The sequence below is a fragment of the Sus scrofa genome, chromosome 16, assembly GCF_000003025.6.
Source record: "Sus scrofa isolate TJ Tabasco breed Duroc chromosome 16, Sscrofa11.1, whole genome shotgun sequence".
NCBI lineage: Eukaryota > Metazoa > Chordata > Mammalia > Artiodactyla > Suidae > Sus > Sus scrofa.
The window spans coordinates 52,934,972-52,950,926 of NC_010458.4; the positions used below are offsets into that span (position 1 = coordinate 52,934,972).

Consider the following 15,955-nt stretch of genomic DNA (forward strand, 5'->3'; position numbering starts at 1 on the left):
TTATACACAATCAGTGCATAATGAACACTACTCTTCAAATGGTGTTATTATTCTATAAATTTTGCTTTTTTAATTAAACAGTTGCCTAAGTGTTTGACAAAAGAGACATTAAGTTTGTATCCAAAACAAACATATTAGAGAGTGACAGCAGGAGTTACAAAGGAAGTCAAACAGAGGCTCACAGTTACTGCTAAGAAAGGAACCATCAAACTTGAGGTTTCAGGACCCACTCCTTATGATCAGGATTGTTTATCTAGCTTTGCTCTCTGTGTTACCTATCTGTTACAGAGATGAAGTGAAATGCCAAGAGGAGGCACAGAAGTTTAGGCTAAACGTACAAAGTTAGGTCTACGACCAGAAACTGGTTAATTCTGCTAATATTGTAAGGATAATTTAAAGACAGGTTCCATGAAACCTCTGATGGTCATAGGTTTCTGTTGGAATCAATGAATGCTCTGTCTGAGGGCAATCAAATCTCTCAAAATGATCCAATTTGCAAGTTGGTCTTTAAAATTGCGTATTTCCTTTTCAATTAAAAAAGCCTGCCCAACTGAACTGAAGAGTCAAAGTCTGTAAACTTTGAAAAACTATGTTTTGATACTGCATACTGCAACTGTATGGCTACCCTGACAAGTAACAATGTCTTTTGGATGGTAAATTTTAAATAGGCGAAATTAAGTTTCAAATAAGACTGCTACCATTCTAAGAATTAAAGCATAACTTAAAAAGTCTTTTATTAAAATTAAATATTTATGAAGAGATTTAAGCATAGTAAAAAGATCTACTAGATTCAATGCAACAATAACAGAAGAAAAATCAAAGCAGGAACTCACATTTTTGTCATGAATGTTTCTAGAACATGGTTGTCATCTGTTATTCCTAAGACTTCTGACATACGGGCATACACCTGCATGAAAACATTTAATTGTTAAAAACTTTATCATTAACATATATTTTCAAAAAACTGTCCAAATTGAACAAGTGTAAAGATTTAATGCGTTGTGACATCCACAGTGATGTGCAAAGAACAAATTAAGAATTTAAAAATGTTTTTATAATTTAAAAATCTTTTCATAATTTAAAAATTTATCCTCCTCTTTTTCTTCCAGGAAGCACTTCCCTTATTTTGGAATATACACACACCCCTAGAAACCCACATTCACATACTCACTTTGTTCCCAGCATACCTCATAATTTTTTTCTCAAAGTGGTAATAAACCACCCCTTTCTCAAAGATGGGCATATATATGTAAAAGGCTGGAGAGTGGAGTGCCTCAATAAAAGACTCCAACATTAAAAATTTCCCATCTATTCCACGTTTTAGCAAACCACCAAATGAGTCAGGATTATGGTAGACAGTTATAAATAAGGATTTCAAATATAAGAGGAAGTTAAAGAATTTATAGAAATTCTCCTGAAATCCCTCTCAATAAGCTCCCCCAAATACAGAGATAAGTCTTACTTTCCACGCTGAAACTGAAATCCCAGGCTCAGGGATTCTCTGCTGAATACATCGGGGCTGAGAATCCACTAAGCTTCCAATTAGGGAGTGTTGGTGGCGGGGCTTGGGGAGTAACATTTCCGGTCCCAACCCAAGCCACACTAAGCTTATAAATACATAACCCACTTCAAATGGGAAAATGCCACTGGTAGCCAATGGAATACTCCCTGATAGCCTGGCAAAGCTGAGAGGTGGATTGACACCTTCACACTCCCTGATGCTCTGGTGTGATTCCAGGTTATCTCTGCCAGGCACCAGCTGTATGGGATTTCTCTTCTCTGAGTTGATCCCCTGTGATTGTGTTCTCTTCCTTTCTCCTCATCTATTTCCTGTGGTATGGCAACTCAGCGTTCACTCCCACTGCCTTCTGTTTTTCATACGTAACCACTACCTTGATAAAATGCCATAGGTTGTGAAGGAGAAATAAAAATCATAAGACACCACAAATCACCCAGAGTTACATCATACTACAAGGGAGGAGAGCTGTTCATGGCAGTGATCGCATATTTGGATTTTAAACACTATTCGAACTAGAAGCTTGTGTTCCAGGCTTTCTGACCTGAAGTCCCATGACCAGAGGTGCCTCAGGCCAGCAGAGTCAATCAGAGGGAGAGAGTGAGGGAAAGGAGGGTGGCAGATGCAAGATGGAACAGATGGGTAGAGAGGAGAAGCTGGGGCAGAGAACGAAAGGAAGACTGAGATTTAAATTCCTGTTGCCTCTTCTGCTAACTTCTGAGCCCTACAGAAAAGCATTTCAATTATAGTACCTGTGACTTTGCTCATGAGAATAGGCCTTCATCTCTTGTAAGATTGAAGCTATCACTGTACTTATAAGCTGCTGGCAGGGGAAAAGGGAGCGCGGGAGAAAGAACCCAGGGAGGTTAGCTGCCACCAATCACTGGAAACCTTTAAGCACACAGAATGCACAGAGGAAGAATGGTATGTAAAAAGGGACGTTTCCCTTATTTCAACAAGATCCACAAGCTTTCTCACGAATGGAAATAAACTCAGGCCCTTGGAAAATCTGCTACTGATATGATTAATGGTACACAAGGCCCTTCACGATTTGGCCCCAACCGACCTCATCCTCTATCATTTCCTTCAACTTGAAGCCACAATGAAATGCTCATGAACTGCCGAGGCTTCTCATCCAGTTACACATCTCTATGAGTTCACGTGCTGTTCATTTTTCCCAAGTCAGCCTTCTCCCTCTTCTTCCCCTGATTCTCATTCAAAAGTCATCTCTGAAGCCTTTCCAGACAGGGTGAGTCGCACTCTCCCTTATGTCCCTACAGCATCTAGCCCATTCCTCTGGTAAGGTGCTTTTCACATTGCAATTATCTGGGCGTCCATCTCCCCTACCACACTGTATTTTTGTAAAATAAAATTTTATGTTTTTCAAGACTTTATAAATGCTATTTTAATAGCAAAGATCAAAAAGAATCTAATTTTGACTTTGCCCTTGCCACACTGATTAATAAAAATAGAACATAAATGTGATTCTAAACATTTAAGACCCTTGAACATATTTAAAAAAATTTTTTTAATTGATAGTTCTTACAAGAAAGTTTTCTGTTGTGTCTGGCACTGAAGAAAGGAGGAAGCTAGCAGGCAGGTCAGTTGGGCTCTGCTGTCAAAACAGCTTCACAAAGCATCAGATTTGACCCAATAAGATAGGAGAAAAAACAGTCAACATTGACACATGGCAGTGCTTTAATCCACAATTATCCTTGTAACTTGCACCATTCCTTTTATCATCCATTAGCTTTGATTCCCATTATCCCATCTAGAACTGTGTCAACGCTTTTGTCCCTAGGGATTTCTCTCCACTACTAGGATCTGACAGTCAAGCCTGAGTACTAAACAGGATCATTACCTCTTAAATCCACTTATCTGATCTACTGAATAGTAAATTGAAAAGCTCATTAAGAGCAACAATCTGATTTGTTTTCACGTGTGACAGGGTCATTTAAAATCAATGTATGATTACTGCATTTCTTTTAAAAGACTGTCTCACATTTTCCAAGGCACCTTATCATTCAGAGAACATGCAAATAATATGAAAATGTCTTCAAACATTTGAAATGTAATTATACCACAGACATACATAATTTGGAGATGAGGAGTAATTTGTCTAGTAAGGAAATGTCTATAACACTGATTATCATACAGCACAAGCCAATGAAAGTTTTCAACAGAAAAATTCTAACACAATATTAGGGGTTTTCAACATTTTCTAAAATTATCACTTCACAGAAAATAATTTTTATGACAAGAAGAAACTACACTATAATACATATTTCTTTAAGGAAAGATATGTCTTGGCATAGGAATGAATGAAAAAGAAAAACAAAATCTCACTTTTGTTTTCACAGATCCCTAATCTTTTATTTCACAATCAATTAAGATAATTTGATCATAGTGAAAAATAAGCAAAAATCTAGGACTAAGCCCATTTGTGCTGTCCATCCTTCTCTGAAGGATTCAATGAAGTTGAATAAATCACTATACCTTTGTTTAGGTTTCACACAATGTGTTCACATAGATGCACACATTATAACCTAGTTTTGGCCTGTTAGCCTGTACCTTCTTCTCTCTCTTCTATTTTTTTTTTAATATACCCGTATCTCTCTATTAGAATATAAACTCCCTGAGGGCAGAGATGATGCTCTTTTATCTCCCACGCCTAATGCTTAATAAGTGTTTGTTAAATGGATAAAAAGAATGTAATGTTAAAATGAGCATTTTGGCTGATTCCATTTCATTCACAATTTTTTTAACAAAAGGAAAACGATCAAAAAAAGGTGTGTTTTTTCACACGGAGCTTTTCTTCCTGTAAAAATAATATATTCCCAATTCCACTCACTGAAGTGACCACTGGCAAAGTTTTTTATTTAAAAAGATGTAGTTTATCATTATTATTACTGTTGAAGAAAAGTTGATTTACGGAGTTGTATTAGTTTCAGGTGTATAGCAAAGTGATTCAGTTATTCATATATATAATAGATATATATTCTTTTTGAGATTTTTTTCCATTCCATCATAGGCTATTACATGATATTGAATATAGTTCTCTGTTCTATATGGAAGGTCCGTGTTGTTTATTCTACACATAAAAAGATGTAGTTTCCTAAGAGATTGGATGTAGTTCCCTGTTCTATACGGGGGAACTACATTCAGTCTCTTGGGATAGAACACGATGGAAGATAGAAGGAGAAAAAGAATGTGTATATATGTATGACTGGTCACTATGCTGTACAGCAGAAATGGGCACAACACTGTAAATCAACTACAACAAAAAAGATGTAGTTTCGATGTTTAAATAAAATTTCCGGAAGAAGCTCTCCCTGCGGACTCAATAAGAAGAACTCTCTATCCTCCTTTGGATATTCAGAGCAACACGGAAAAAGCATAGTCTTTGGTCCCAAAGATAAATGGATTTGAATTCTGAATCCGCTTAAAGTCTCTGAATCTTGGAAATGGGAACCTACTCCTATTCCTTTCTCTGACATAGGAATAATAATAATAATAAAAGCTACTTCATAGGCTTTTGGGAAGATTAAATAATGACATCTAATACAAAGCCTACCTACTCAACAAATGCTGATTCCTTTCCTACACCCTTTCTTAGAGCAGGTGCTAATACTGTCAACTACTACCTTTTGGGAGAGAAGGCTCATTACATAAAAATAACAGAAGGGTAAAAAGATGCTTACTTTGAAGATATTCACACGGAAAAAAAGTTAAAACAAAACCTTAAAATTTGTATTATTTAACTTTGAAATCTTTTTTTTTTTTTTTTTTTTTTTTTTTTTAATAGCTGCACCTGTGACATATGGAACTTCCCAGGCTAGGGGTCAAAATCGGAGCTGCAGCTGCTGGCCTACACCACAGCTCATGGCAACACTAGATTCTTAACCCACTGAGTGAGGGCAGGGATCATACCCACATCTTCATGGATACTAGTTGAGTTTGTAACCTGCTGAGCCACTGACTTTGAAATCTTTATGTATATTCAGTCAACTAACACATTTTAATCATGGTCAGAAATGGCATTTGTTAAAGGCATAGAGCTTCAACATTTCATGATACAAAACCAAATTCTTTCTACTTCTTGTTATTGCCTTAGAAGCTAGAAAAATAACCCATTTTAAACAGTCATCCATCTCTCCGGCTTTTGAAATACTGGAAGTCATTAGAAACATAAGAAATTATCATTATTATAGACAAGAAGGCATGCTCCTAAAATACTGCCTTAACTGTTTGTTTTCTTATCTCTATTCATTTTATTGTGAAGGTACTTTTAAAGTCCAGAAAAGAGCATTCAGACATGTACATAATGCTTCAAAGACTCAACCTGTTCTCTGACTTCTCAACTAACCAAATGACAAATATTGCCTGTGCATATGCAGGTAGTTGACATGATCTTATATCTGGTTTTAAAAAGGGAAACCAGACAAGATAAGAAAACCAGACAAGGGACTACACATACAAATGGCAATAAGATTTTGAGCTGTAAATTTAATTTAATAAACCATAAAAGCATGTGCTGTGATAATTTTTAAAATTGCTTTCTTTTTCCAATCCTAATCCTTGGTCTTGGGTATCTGCAGTGTTGTCTCTAACATTCTGGTTATAACTCTGAAGAAACTAATTATGTCAATTCTTAAATTTGAAGTAGATTACAGAACTGGGAAACCCAGAATATTAGTTCCTAAAGGTTGTATGGATATATAATGACAGTCACAGAAATTCAATAACAGCCCTCTATGAAATGTACTCAAAAGCACCACATGAAACAAATTAAAAAGAACAATGAATCTCTCATTCTGCGCAAATAAGAAAATAAGAGAAAACACTAGTTCTATAGGTTTTCATATGAGTTGTTATAATGAATTAAGATTTTAGATAATGAATCTTCAGAAAATTGCAGTAAGTTAATACCCTGAGGCCTTCTATAAATGTTTAAGACGTTATAACTTCTCAAAGAGCTTTTATAAGTAGACTCAATGCAGAAAATTAGCAGTTCTGTGGAAATCAACAACAAAGTATTTTGCTATCAGATGATACACTTTCTTGAACCAACTGAGTAACAAATTCACATCCAATAATACAAAATGGATACCATAAAAATTAAAAAAAAACCGAAACAATTGTTGTGAATTTAATTAACTTAATTATTTATTCTGGTGATTTTTAAAGTATTGTTTCAATCTATTGAAATGACTTATAAATCACGATTTTTAACTGAATGCAATTTGGTAAAACAAAACCTGTCACTGGAAAGGATCCGATATAATAGAAGCATGAATGTTCCTTAGGAAAAGAACTTTGGAACTGAGTGTGAACTCACTCACTCTGAGTATGAATCTGATTTCCATATTTTTGTCTTAGGCTTCAGGTGCCCCTGAGGCCAATGCAGGGCTCTTTATGAGACCCATTAAAGTGAAAGGTAGGGAGAGAGGAAAAGGAAAGGTGTAAGGGAAACTAATAAAGCCTTTAATGACTTGGATCTAAACGGCTTGGAACTGAAGATATTGAGCTCTTTCATTAATGTCTGAAGCGGAATAAAACATGATCATCACCATTAACTTGTGACCACATCAAGAAAATTAATGGTACAAACATTGCTGCATGTTAACTATGTAAACGTAGTGAGACTGAACAGATCCACATTAATCTTGGCTGACTAATTCTTCTATATCATTTAAAATAACATCACAAGATACAGGATCAAAGTTAGGTAAAAAAAAAGAGTCTTTTGCCAAAACATAATTTAAATTTATGATGGAAATCAAGTGGTGAATGATTAGGAATCTTCTTCCCTCATTCAGTGGAATATAGAATGGCACTTGATAAGGAAAAGCTGGCCATGGAAACGTAAAATAAATATGAATGTAAAGTATTTATTTCAAGTAGAATATCTGAACCTACCATCTGTGGTGGCCATCTTGCTAAGGGGACACGTACCTAACAAATCTCTTAAGAGGCGTTCCCAATCTGCTTGAATGAGCTATTGTATAAGAAAACTTGGAGCGACCACTTTGGGCTCACATTTCCTTCGCTCCACATCCTGTGGCACAAAGCATGAACTCAGCAGGCTGGGGTGCAGGGCTGCCTGCTGCCTTGTGATAATCCCCTCTCCCAGTAGGGGCCTCCACTGATGCATGGCTAAGAACATGCTTCCTCTCTTGCTTGCACCCCAGTGGGGTTTCCATTCCTAACTTGGGCCCAAATCCAGACTGCTAAGGAAGGGCTCCAGATGCTGCCAGGGATATTTTTAGTTTCTAAACAATCATTTATCAGAAAGAGGAGTACAGGTACAGTGAGAAAACCAGCAAGACCGGTAATTTTGGAGAGATGCTTTCTCTCCCACCCCTGACCAGACCTAAGGTCTAACTACCACCTGTTCAACAGAAGCTGGCTGTTTGCCTCATTTTCCTTCAGGGAGCCACTGACCAAGGATCTCCACCAGCATGAACCTAATGTCTCCCGACAGGCCTTCACTAGCCAAGAGGGACCTGGGTCGAGCGCACCAGTTATTGGTCACAGGATACACAGCCCATAGAAAGACTCCTGCGGTGCAACCAGCTGAAAGCCAACTAGAGAAGATGGGGAGTGTGCATTTGTCCTGACACAGCCCTGCTCCTGCTGGCTGCCAACTCACTCTATGTCTGGGGCCAAGCTTCTGTTAAACTAGTCTTCTGTGGCTAAAGCCACGGTAAAGTCTTGGGTAAATATATGAACTTCCAAAGCTCATACAATAAGAAGCTCACCATGGCTATAGCACAAAGTTATCAGAAGAAAGCTCGATCAAATTTGGTAGAAGATTTTGAGATTATTGTTTGAAGGGGCTTTTGGGGAATTTTTACTTATAATTCTTTGCGACAGCAAATCTACACGATGACATGATTACATTTTAGAGCAAACAACTGATGCTGGATAAAGTTTGTGAGAAGGTGATGGCAGGGGTGGGGAATTGGGAAGTAAGATTTTGTTTAATCCCTTATACCTCTCAAAGGTGTCAGCCAGAAATGTATTCCGGCATAAGAGATACATGTGCTCTAGATACTGTTCAATAACAGATGCTATTCAATGCAGCCAAACACAGTTTTTTCCTTTTAGGTGTGAATAACTGTTAGAATTGGCCACTTCGGAAATGTTATAATTGTGAAACCTAGGCTGCTCTCATACTCTTCAATCACACTAAACTGAGGTTTTGCAGTTAATACTGCTTACTAATTGATGATTGAATATTTGGTTATAAACCATGCACATCATGTGCATAAAAAGAGAATTAGGACAATGCATTCTTACACTTATCACTACGCATGTGCCTATTTTAATAATAAGAATCTGGGGCTGTGGTGAGACAAGCATAAAGACTGGTGATCCAGCAGCTCAACTCACCTTAACTATTTTCCAAGCCTTCTCTGGAACTCTGGACACATCACTCCTCAGGCGTACAACCTAAAAAGCACAGAGTTTAGGGACCTACCACCTGGGGTCAGGGATTGGAGAGGAGCAGAAGGCCGTCCCACGTTCAGATACAGGGAGAACGGGGCTCTGGATCTTTGTGGCTGTCACTTAAAATATTCATGGGATTCTGATCTTATTCTGGAAGCTAGGAGCAGAGGCACAGCGAAGTGCTGTTCAAAGCCTGGATGTGGTTAAATGGATTACGATGGGTTTGCTTCCATGAAATAATTCAAGAAACCAATTACTAAAGCATAGCTCTAAAAAAGAACAAATTATAAATAATACCTGACAGCACGATTTTTAAGAATCTCTTAGTACTATTGTTTCCCACGAGGCACTCTCATTACACAAGTGTGGCAACTGGGGCTAATGAGGTAGGGAGGCCAAGTCAAATTTTGATGGGTGAAAATACATGTTTAGAAAATGAAATTCATTTCTGTAGCCATTCAGGACGTAAGTGAATCACACGGAGTCTTCCACCACTTCACCTCCTCCTCGCACACACACTCTGCCCCGGCCTCTCTTAAAGCACACCAAGTTGCAGGCACAGTAGATGTGAAGACTTCACCGGGTCCCACTTCCATCTCTAAGGTCTTTATTTTATTCAGCCTTGTTTCCTAATAATATGATTCTATTTCTGTCTCCACATTGCCTTTCTGTAACATGTCCCATTTCTTACACCCAAGCAACTTCTGTCCGTTCCTCCCATAAGGAGGCCTCTATCCGTCTGGGAAAAACACCCTGAAACAAAGAGTAGAGGAATAATACCCCAAGAAATGAAAAAAAGAGCCTCCAATGACATTGTTCATATTTTAACTCCTCTGTCAGATGAGCTGTTTTCAGTATGTTCTCAAACTTTACTCAAAAACATGGATTCTACAGCCCTTTGTATCTTTTACACTAGCCTAGCTAATGAAAACTTAATGAAACTTTAATTTACCCTAAATGCAGGGATCAGAGTTCCCCTTCTGATGGCTTACTGACATCTTCAAAAACTAATACTTGGCTTCTCTGAGCAGGCAATATCTTCATCAATAGGCTAAGTACTACTTTTATCCTAGTCTTCCTATTGAAGAGTTAATGTTGCAAAGTAACTACATCATATGCAAAAGTCTAATTGGTGAAACAAGGAAGCATATTCTTCTCTCCGTAAGAAGACAGAAATGAGCAAGTTAAGTGAGTATATATTTTAAGGTAACTTCAACTAGGAGGAGACACAGAATGCATGTGCAGTGCAGATAAATGTACACAGGGTTTTGAGTGAGACTCTGCTACCTGCTAGTGTAGCACAGTGCTCAGCAGGTAACAGGCATTCAATAAATACTTTTATTTAATGAATTAACTATAATTCTGGTTAAATTAGCCTCTCAGTGTCTCAGTTTCTTCACCTTTAAAATGGAAAGAATTGGCCTTCCTGTCGTGGCTTAGTGGTTAACAAATCTGACTAGGAACCATGAGGTTGCGAGTCTGATTCCTGGCCTTGCTCAGTGGGTTAGGGATCTGGCGTTGCCGCGAGCTGTGGTGTAGGTTGCAGATGTGGCTTGGATCCCGTGTTGCTGTGGCTCTGGCATAGGCTGGTGGCTACAGCTCTGATTCGACCCTTAGCCTGGGAACCTCCGTATGCCGCAGGAGTGGCCCAAGAAATGGCAAAAAAAAAAAAAAACAAAAGACGGAAAAAATAAAATGGAAAGAATAATATCACAATGAGAAATTAGAAGGCACTCTAGTGAAATGGTTAAAGTAGATTCTAAAGCTCAAGACTAGTTGGATTCCACTACTTACTGAGTGATTTACAACAAGTTGTTTACTCTTTTAAACTTAGTTTTCTCAAATATAAAATGAGGATTGATAGTAGGACCTAATTTACAGAATTTTAAAGAGGATTCAAGTCGTTAACATATGCAAAGCACTTAAAACAGTCCTGGCACATAGTAAAATTTCCGTAAAGTACTGACTATTATTATTGTCATTGAATGCTATGTTAGATACAGCACTGCAAGCATAGCATTAGGAACATTTGGAAAGTTTTTAGCACACAGTATGCATCAAATAAACACTAGCTATTAGCCATTAGAATAGGTGGTCAGGGAGTTCCCACTGTGGCTCAGCGGTAATGAACCTGACTAGTATCCATGAGGATGTGGGTTCGATCCCTGGCTCTGCTCAGTGGGTTAGGGATTCAGTCTTGCTGTGAGCTGTGGTGTAGAGGTATAGGTCACAGACAGGCTTGGATCTGGTGTTGCTGTGGCTGTGGCCAGCAGCTGCAGCTCCAATTCAACCCCTAAACTGGGAACTTCCATATGCTGCAGGTACAGCCCTAAAAAGAAAAAAAAAAAATAGGTGGTCAGTAAATGGCCACTATTATTACTAAGATACAGTCAAGCATTAGTCTGGCATTAGGGTGATAAGGCAGGACCAAGATGACAGTCCCTTTTATGTGTGCTTTATCTAGATTAGATGCTAGAAAATAGGTATTTGTTCTAAACTGGTTTGTGATTTCTTTCCAGTAGTTAAAGAAGAGTGATTAGAGGGGAGAGAGCCCCAGTGAAAAACAGCCTAACTCCTAGTCTTATATCTTCTACCTATAACTTCTGTCTTATTGAGAGGAATGGGAAACGTGATGGGAAAGGGGACAAGAGGAAAACAATGCTCTGCGGCAGCAGGTGATGTTTCATCTCAAGAGCTCATCTCTATAACCTATGTTCCTGATTTCGAAGCCCTCATCTTCCTTCTCTGAGTCATCACAAGTTCCTATTTCCTGCCTCTATGGTAAAGCCTCATCTCACTGGGTAGATAGATGATTTACATCCCCATGTCCATAAATTATCAAAAGTATCCCCAATTCAGATAAATGAGACTCTTCAATTCTGAGTTTTCTTTGCTGAATTAAGTGCATGCAGACAAGGGGTTCCAGAACATCACTAGAGTTTTAAATTGTTAAAAAAGTTTTTGTGTGACAGGCCAGTAAGAACAGAAAGGGGTTGCCTTTCATATGTGAATGTAACATTGCTCTCTGACCCTAGACCATAGGTTGAATTGCTTCTCCTACAGTAGGGTGGGTTTTCTCAGATGTCTAGGATCTAGCTCAGTTCTCTTGTGACTGATGGCTGCCCAGAACTTTAGGTCCAATTTGTTGTTGTAGAGATGAGATTTTTCCCTTGGGAAGTAAAACAGCAAATATGGGGATGAAACTTGTGATGATGGTCTTATCGATAACTACACTTAAAACGGATCATGCCTGGACTCATGCCTAAACACATACACATATAATGTGATACAGTGGAAAGCAAACCTGGGGTTAGGGTAGGATGATTTGGTTGAAACCCAGGGTCTGACACTAAGCAAGTTTTTATTTATTTATTTATTTGTTTGGTCTTTCTGCTATTTCTCGGGCCGCTCCCACGGCACGTGGAGGTTCCCAGGCTAGGGGTTGAATCGGAGCTACAGCCACCAGCCTACGCCAGAGCCACAGCAACGCAGGATCTGAGCCGCGTCTGCAACCTACACCACAGCTCACGGCAACGCCGGATCGTTAACCCACTGAGTAAGGGCAGGGACCGAACCCGCAACCTCATGGTTCCTAGTCGGATTTGTTAACCACTGCGCCACGACGGGAACTCCTGACACTAAGCAAGTTTTTAAACCTCTCTGAAATCTTTTTCATATTGCATAAAAGGAAGATAATTCTATGCACTAAAGGGAATATTGCTGAGAAGACTAAATGAGAAAATGTAATAAATAACTCCACAAAGTGGGATGAAGCACAAAGTAGAAACCCAACACAGGTTAGATTAAGACTGGAGATGAACGTGATCTTAAATGATATTTCCTAGGCAGTTCTTATTCCACATTACCTGAAAATACAGAATTTGTAACTTATAGCACAGATAGAGTTTTAATACCAGGGCCTTGAACTTTAGGAACTTCAGGAATGTTAAGGTTGAAGAATACTATTTAAGTAAGGCAGGGAAAAAGGGACCGTTGACATCTGGGGCCATCAAGCATGAAAACATTTCTAACGATTCAGGAGAGCGGGTTAAGAGGCAGTATGGAAGGAAGTGGTGATGTACACTGGAGATAGGGAAGGACAGCGAGTGGTCAAAGCCGTAAAAAAAAAAAAAAGAGTTAAAACAAAAGTTGAGAATTGCAATTTCTTAGCCAAAGTAAAGCTACCAGTGCTCTAAAGTATTTTTGCACATCTCAGCATCATCCATCCTTTTACAATTTTCACCACCAGAAGGTATTCAGAAACTGTCCATAGAAATGTATTTCCAGTTTTGTAACGGAGTCAATCAGAAAATGTAATTGATGTTGGAGAAAGTTGTTTCAAAGCCAACTTTGCTTAGATACATCTATTCAGTAAAGCAGGGGACAGTGGCGCTGGGGAGCCACACAGGCCTCGGGGAAAACAAAATCCCAATAAGTATGCCAAATGTGCTTCTATTATTTCATGATTCCTTCAACAGAAACATTATGTGGAAGATAAGAATTAGGAAAATACTGAACTGAACTAATTCAAAATGTTAAGAAAATATTTTGCGTTTATGTTTTATAGCCAAGTGCTTTTCCCACATTTGTCCCAAGGCAGCAGATGAAGCGCTATATTCACCACTGCTAATACGAGCAATTGGAACATGCTCTTTGGCAAGGCAGAAATAAGATAATTGTTCAACATAGGCCGGCTTTTCAGAAATACTGGAAGCATTGCCTGTAATTATAGACATCTGTCACTGCTAGCCACTCAGTACTAACCCTGACATCAATATACAACCATAGCACTAAACTGCCTGCAGGCACAGCAATGGAGACCAGATACGCGAGGCAGGCAATCATCTGCTTCATCCAAACTATCTGTCAAAGGTTCCCAACCACAAATAGCTCTTACATTTTGTATCCTTAGGATAATATGTTGATTTATTTTAGATTCTCTAATATTTACAGTCTAGGCCGTCTACTAAAATAAAGAAACAAAACTTATGGCTAATGGAGGCAGTTACTGTTCACAGTCATCATAAAAGGTCATAGCTCAACCCTCAAATGTTAAAAATTGATGGCAGCTTTAACCATGTGCTGTCATACAGATGTTTCCTTTTGTAGAGGCAATTATTTTCAATAGCAATTCAAAATGGTAACTACAATCTTTCATCAGCAAGTATGTTGCCAACATTGATCTAACAGAAACGCTCATATTTTAAAACCTTTTTTGAGAAGTGAAGGCAAGTTTCAAAGATGAGTACGGAAGAATCCAGATTGTCAGTTTGGGTTTTGCTGTACATAGAGTACCATATCTGGAAACAATTTTATGTATATAAATGATGTACTGTCCAAAAACTAGGAAATGATATTGAAGGCTAAAATACTTTGTTAATGAACAAGTCAACTGACATATAATTTTGCTGAATGTAAAGCTTATTGAAATATACATGCACATCTACATTCATATTTTTAAAAGCCCAAAGACATACTGCGGCTTTAAATGTCACTCTCTTTTTGCTTTTTAAGCAGCCAGAGAAGCAAGCTGAAAATTATTAGACATTTAGACTAATTAGGAATAAACACTCACAATTATCATAATGTGTTACTAAAAACCCAGATATTTCTTGGTTTGGTCACAACAGCCTATGCTGAAGAAAAACTATTAATTACTGACAGACAGTTAGCTTACAAGTGAGCTGCATCTTAAAAACCTCTTTTAAAATACAATTGCTAAATGCCTTACAGTGCTGTAATGTGAGACAGGTTCAAATCTTATTACTTCACTGAAATTAAAACCTAAGTTTTAATACTGTTCAAGTCGAACAATGATTCCACACTTTATTGCTTTTGAAATCCCTTGATGATCATAGGAAAAAATGCCCCCGAGAAAAAAAGACTGTTTTCGATAAACAGAAAATACAGTTTGCACTCTTAGCCTCTTTGTCATCACAAAAAAAGGATTTAATGCCAATTCTTTAAAAAAAGACTTTTTTTTCCACAAAATGTGCACCTTGTGTGCCATTTGTAAAATCAGTTCACTTTCTTTTATTTATTACTGCAGCGCGGCAAGGCAATAAAGAAGCTACCAATAGCTAATAAATTACATGCCTTTTAAAACAATTCTCTTGCTACAAAAGCATGTAACTACAAAGGTTTACATTTACATGGTACATCACATGAAATATCTATATTTGTGTCCTATTAACCATTTTGGAAAATTGTGGACTTTTACCAAATAGCTGATAGGAAAAAGAAAGTGATTCACAAATGTTGACATAAAATAAAAGGCTTTCTAGTAAACTATTCATATGCTATTTGTATTTTCAAAAAAATCCTCCAAAATTTATTTAAAAACATGTTTTGATAAATTATTTTATGCGTCAGAAAGGTATTCAAAGATGTTCCTTAATGGAGGTTAATTTAAACTTTACTCAGTGAATACTGAGACCTAACAAAGTACCTTTTTTCCCCCTTAATTTATGTTCTTAGTATCATGCAGTCTTAAAAATCATAGCTCCTAGGAGTTACTTAGAATAAATTATAAAGGGCAAGATCACTGGATGGATATAAGATAAAAAATGCCCCAAATCTGTTCCTTGTTTTGTATTCTTCAAAAAATGATACAGAAACTTGGTTATTTATTTAAGAAACAGTCACATCAAACATGTCCTGCTTAGTTGTAATCTTTCTTTTAAAAGAGTATGATGTTCAAATATCCATAAAAACTACCTAAAAACCTTACTTTATGAAAGTAAGCTGTTTTTTTTTTTTCTTCTTCTTCTGGTTTTCTATATACAAATGAATTCTGAAGTATTTGTACTCTAACTCAGGATTAAATTGTTAAATTAATCAGGGTATCTGCTTAATGCTCTCATCCTCTAATCTCACGATGAGCATGTATTTATGAGGTAGTGTATTGTCTTTTATTATTAATTTCCTCCATTTCCTGTAATAGCTATCATAGCTGTGGCTTTTTTTTTGTTTGTTTCATACCTATGA

The 15,955-nt window shown here is 37.5% G+C and overlaps 1 protein-coding gene across 3 annotated transcripts in view; it reads right to left on the minus strand.

The window, feature by feature from the left end:
• The window catches only part of RANBP17 (RAN binding protein 17), a 323,866-nt gene that overhangs the window by 98,681 nt on the left and 209,230 nt on the right, over positions 1-15,955 (minus strand). For 2 of the 3 annotated variants that reach the window (XM_021076682.1, XM_021076680.1), the window contains 2 exons: positions 8,912-8,971; positions 834-907 (listed from right to left, as the gene is read on the minus strand). In XM_021076682.1, coding sequence (XP_020932341.1) covers positions 834-907; positions 8,912-8,971 — 134 coding nt within the window. The remainder of the gene's footprint in view (positions 1-833; positions 908-8,911; positions 8,972-15,955) is intronic. The other variant, XM_021076681.1, reaches the window with a different exon arrangement.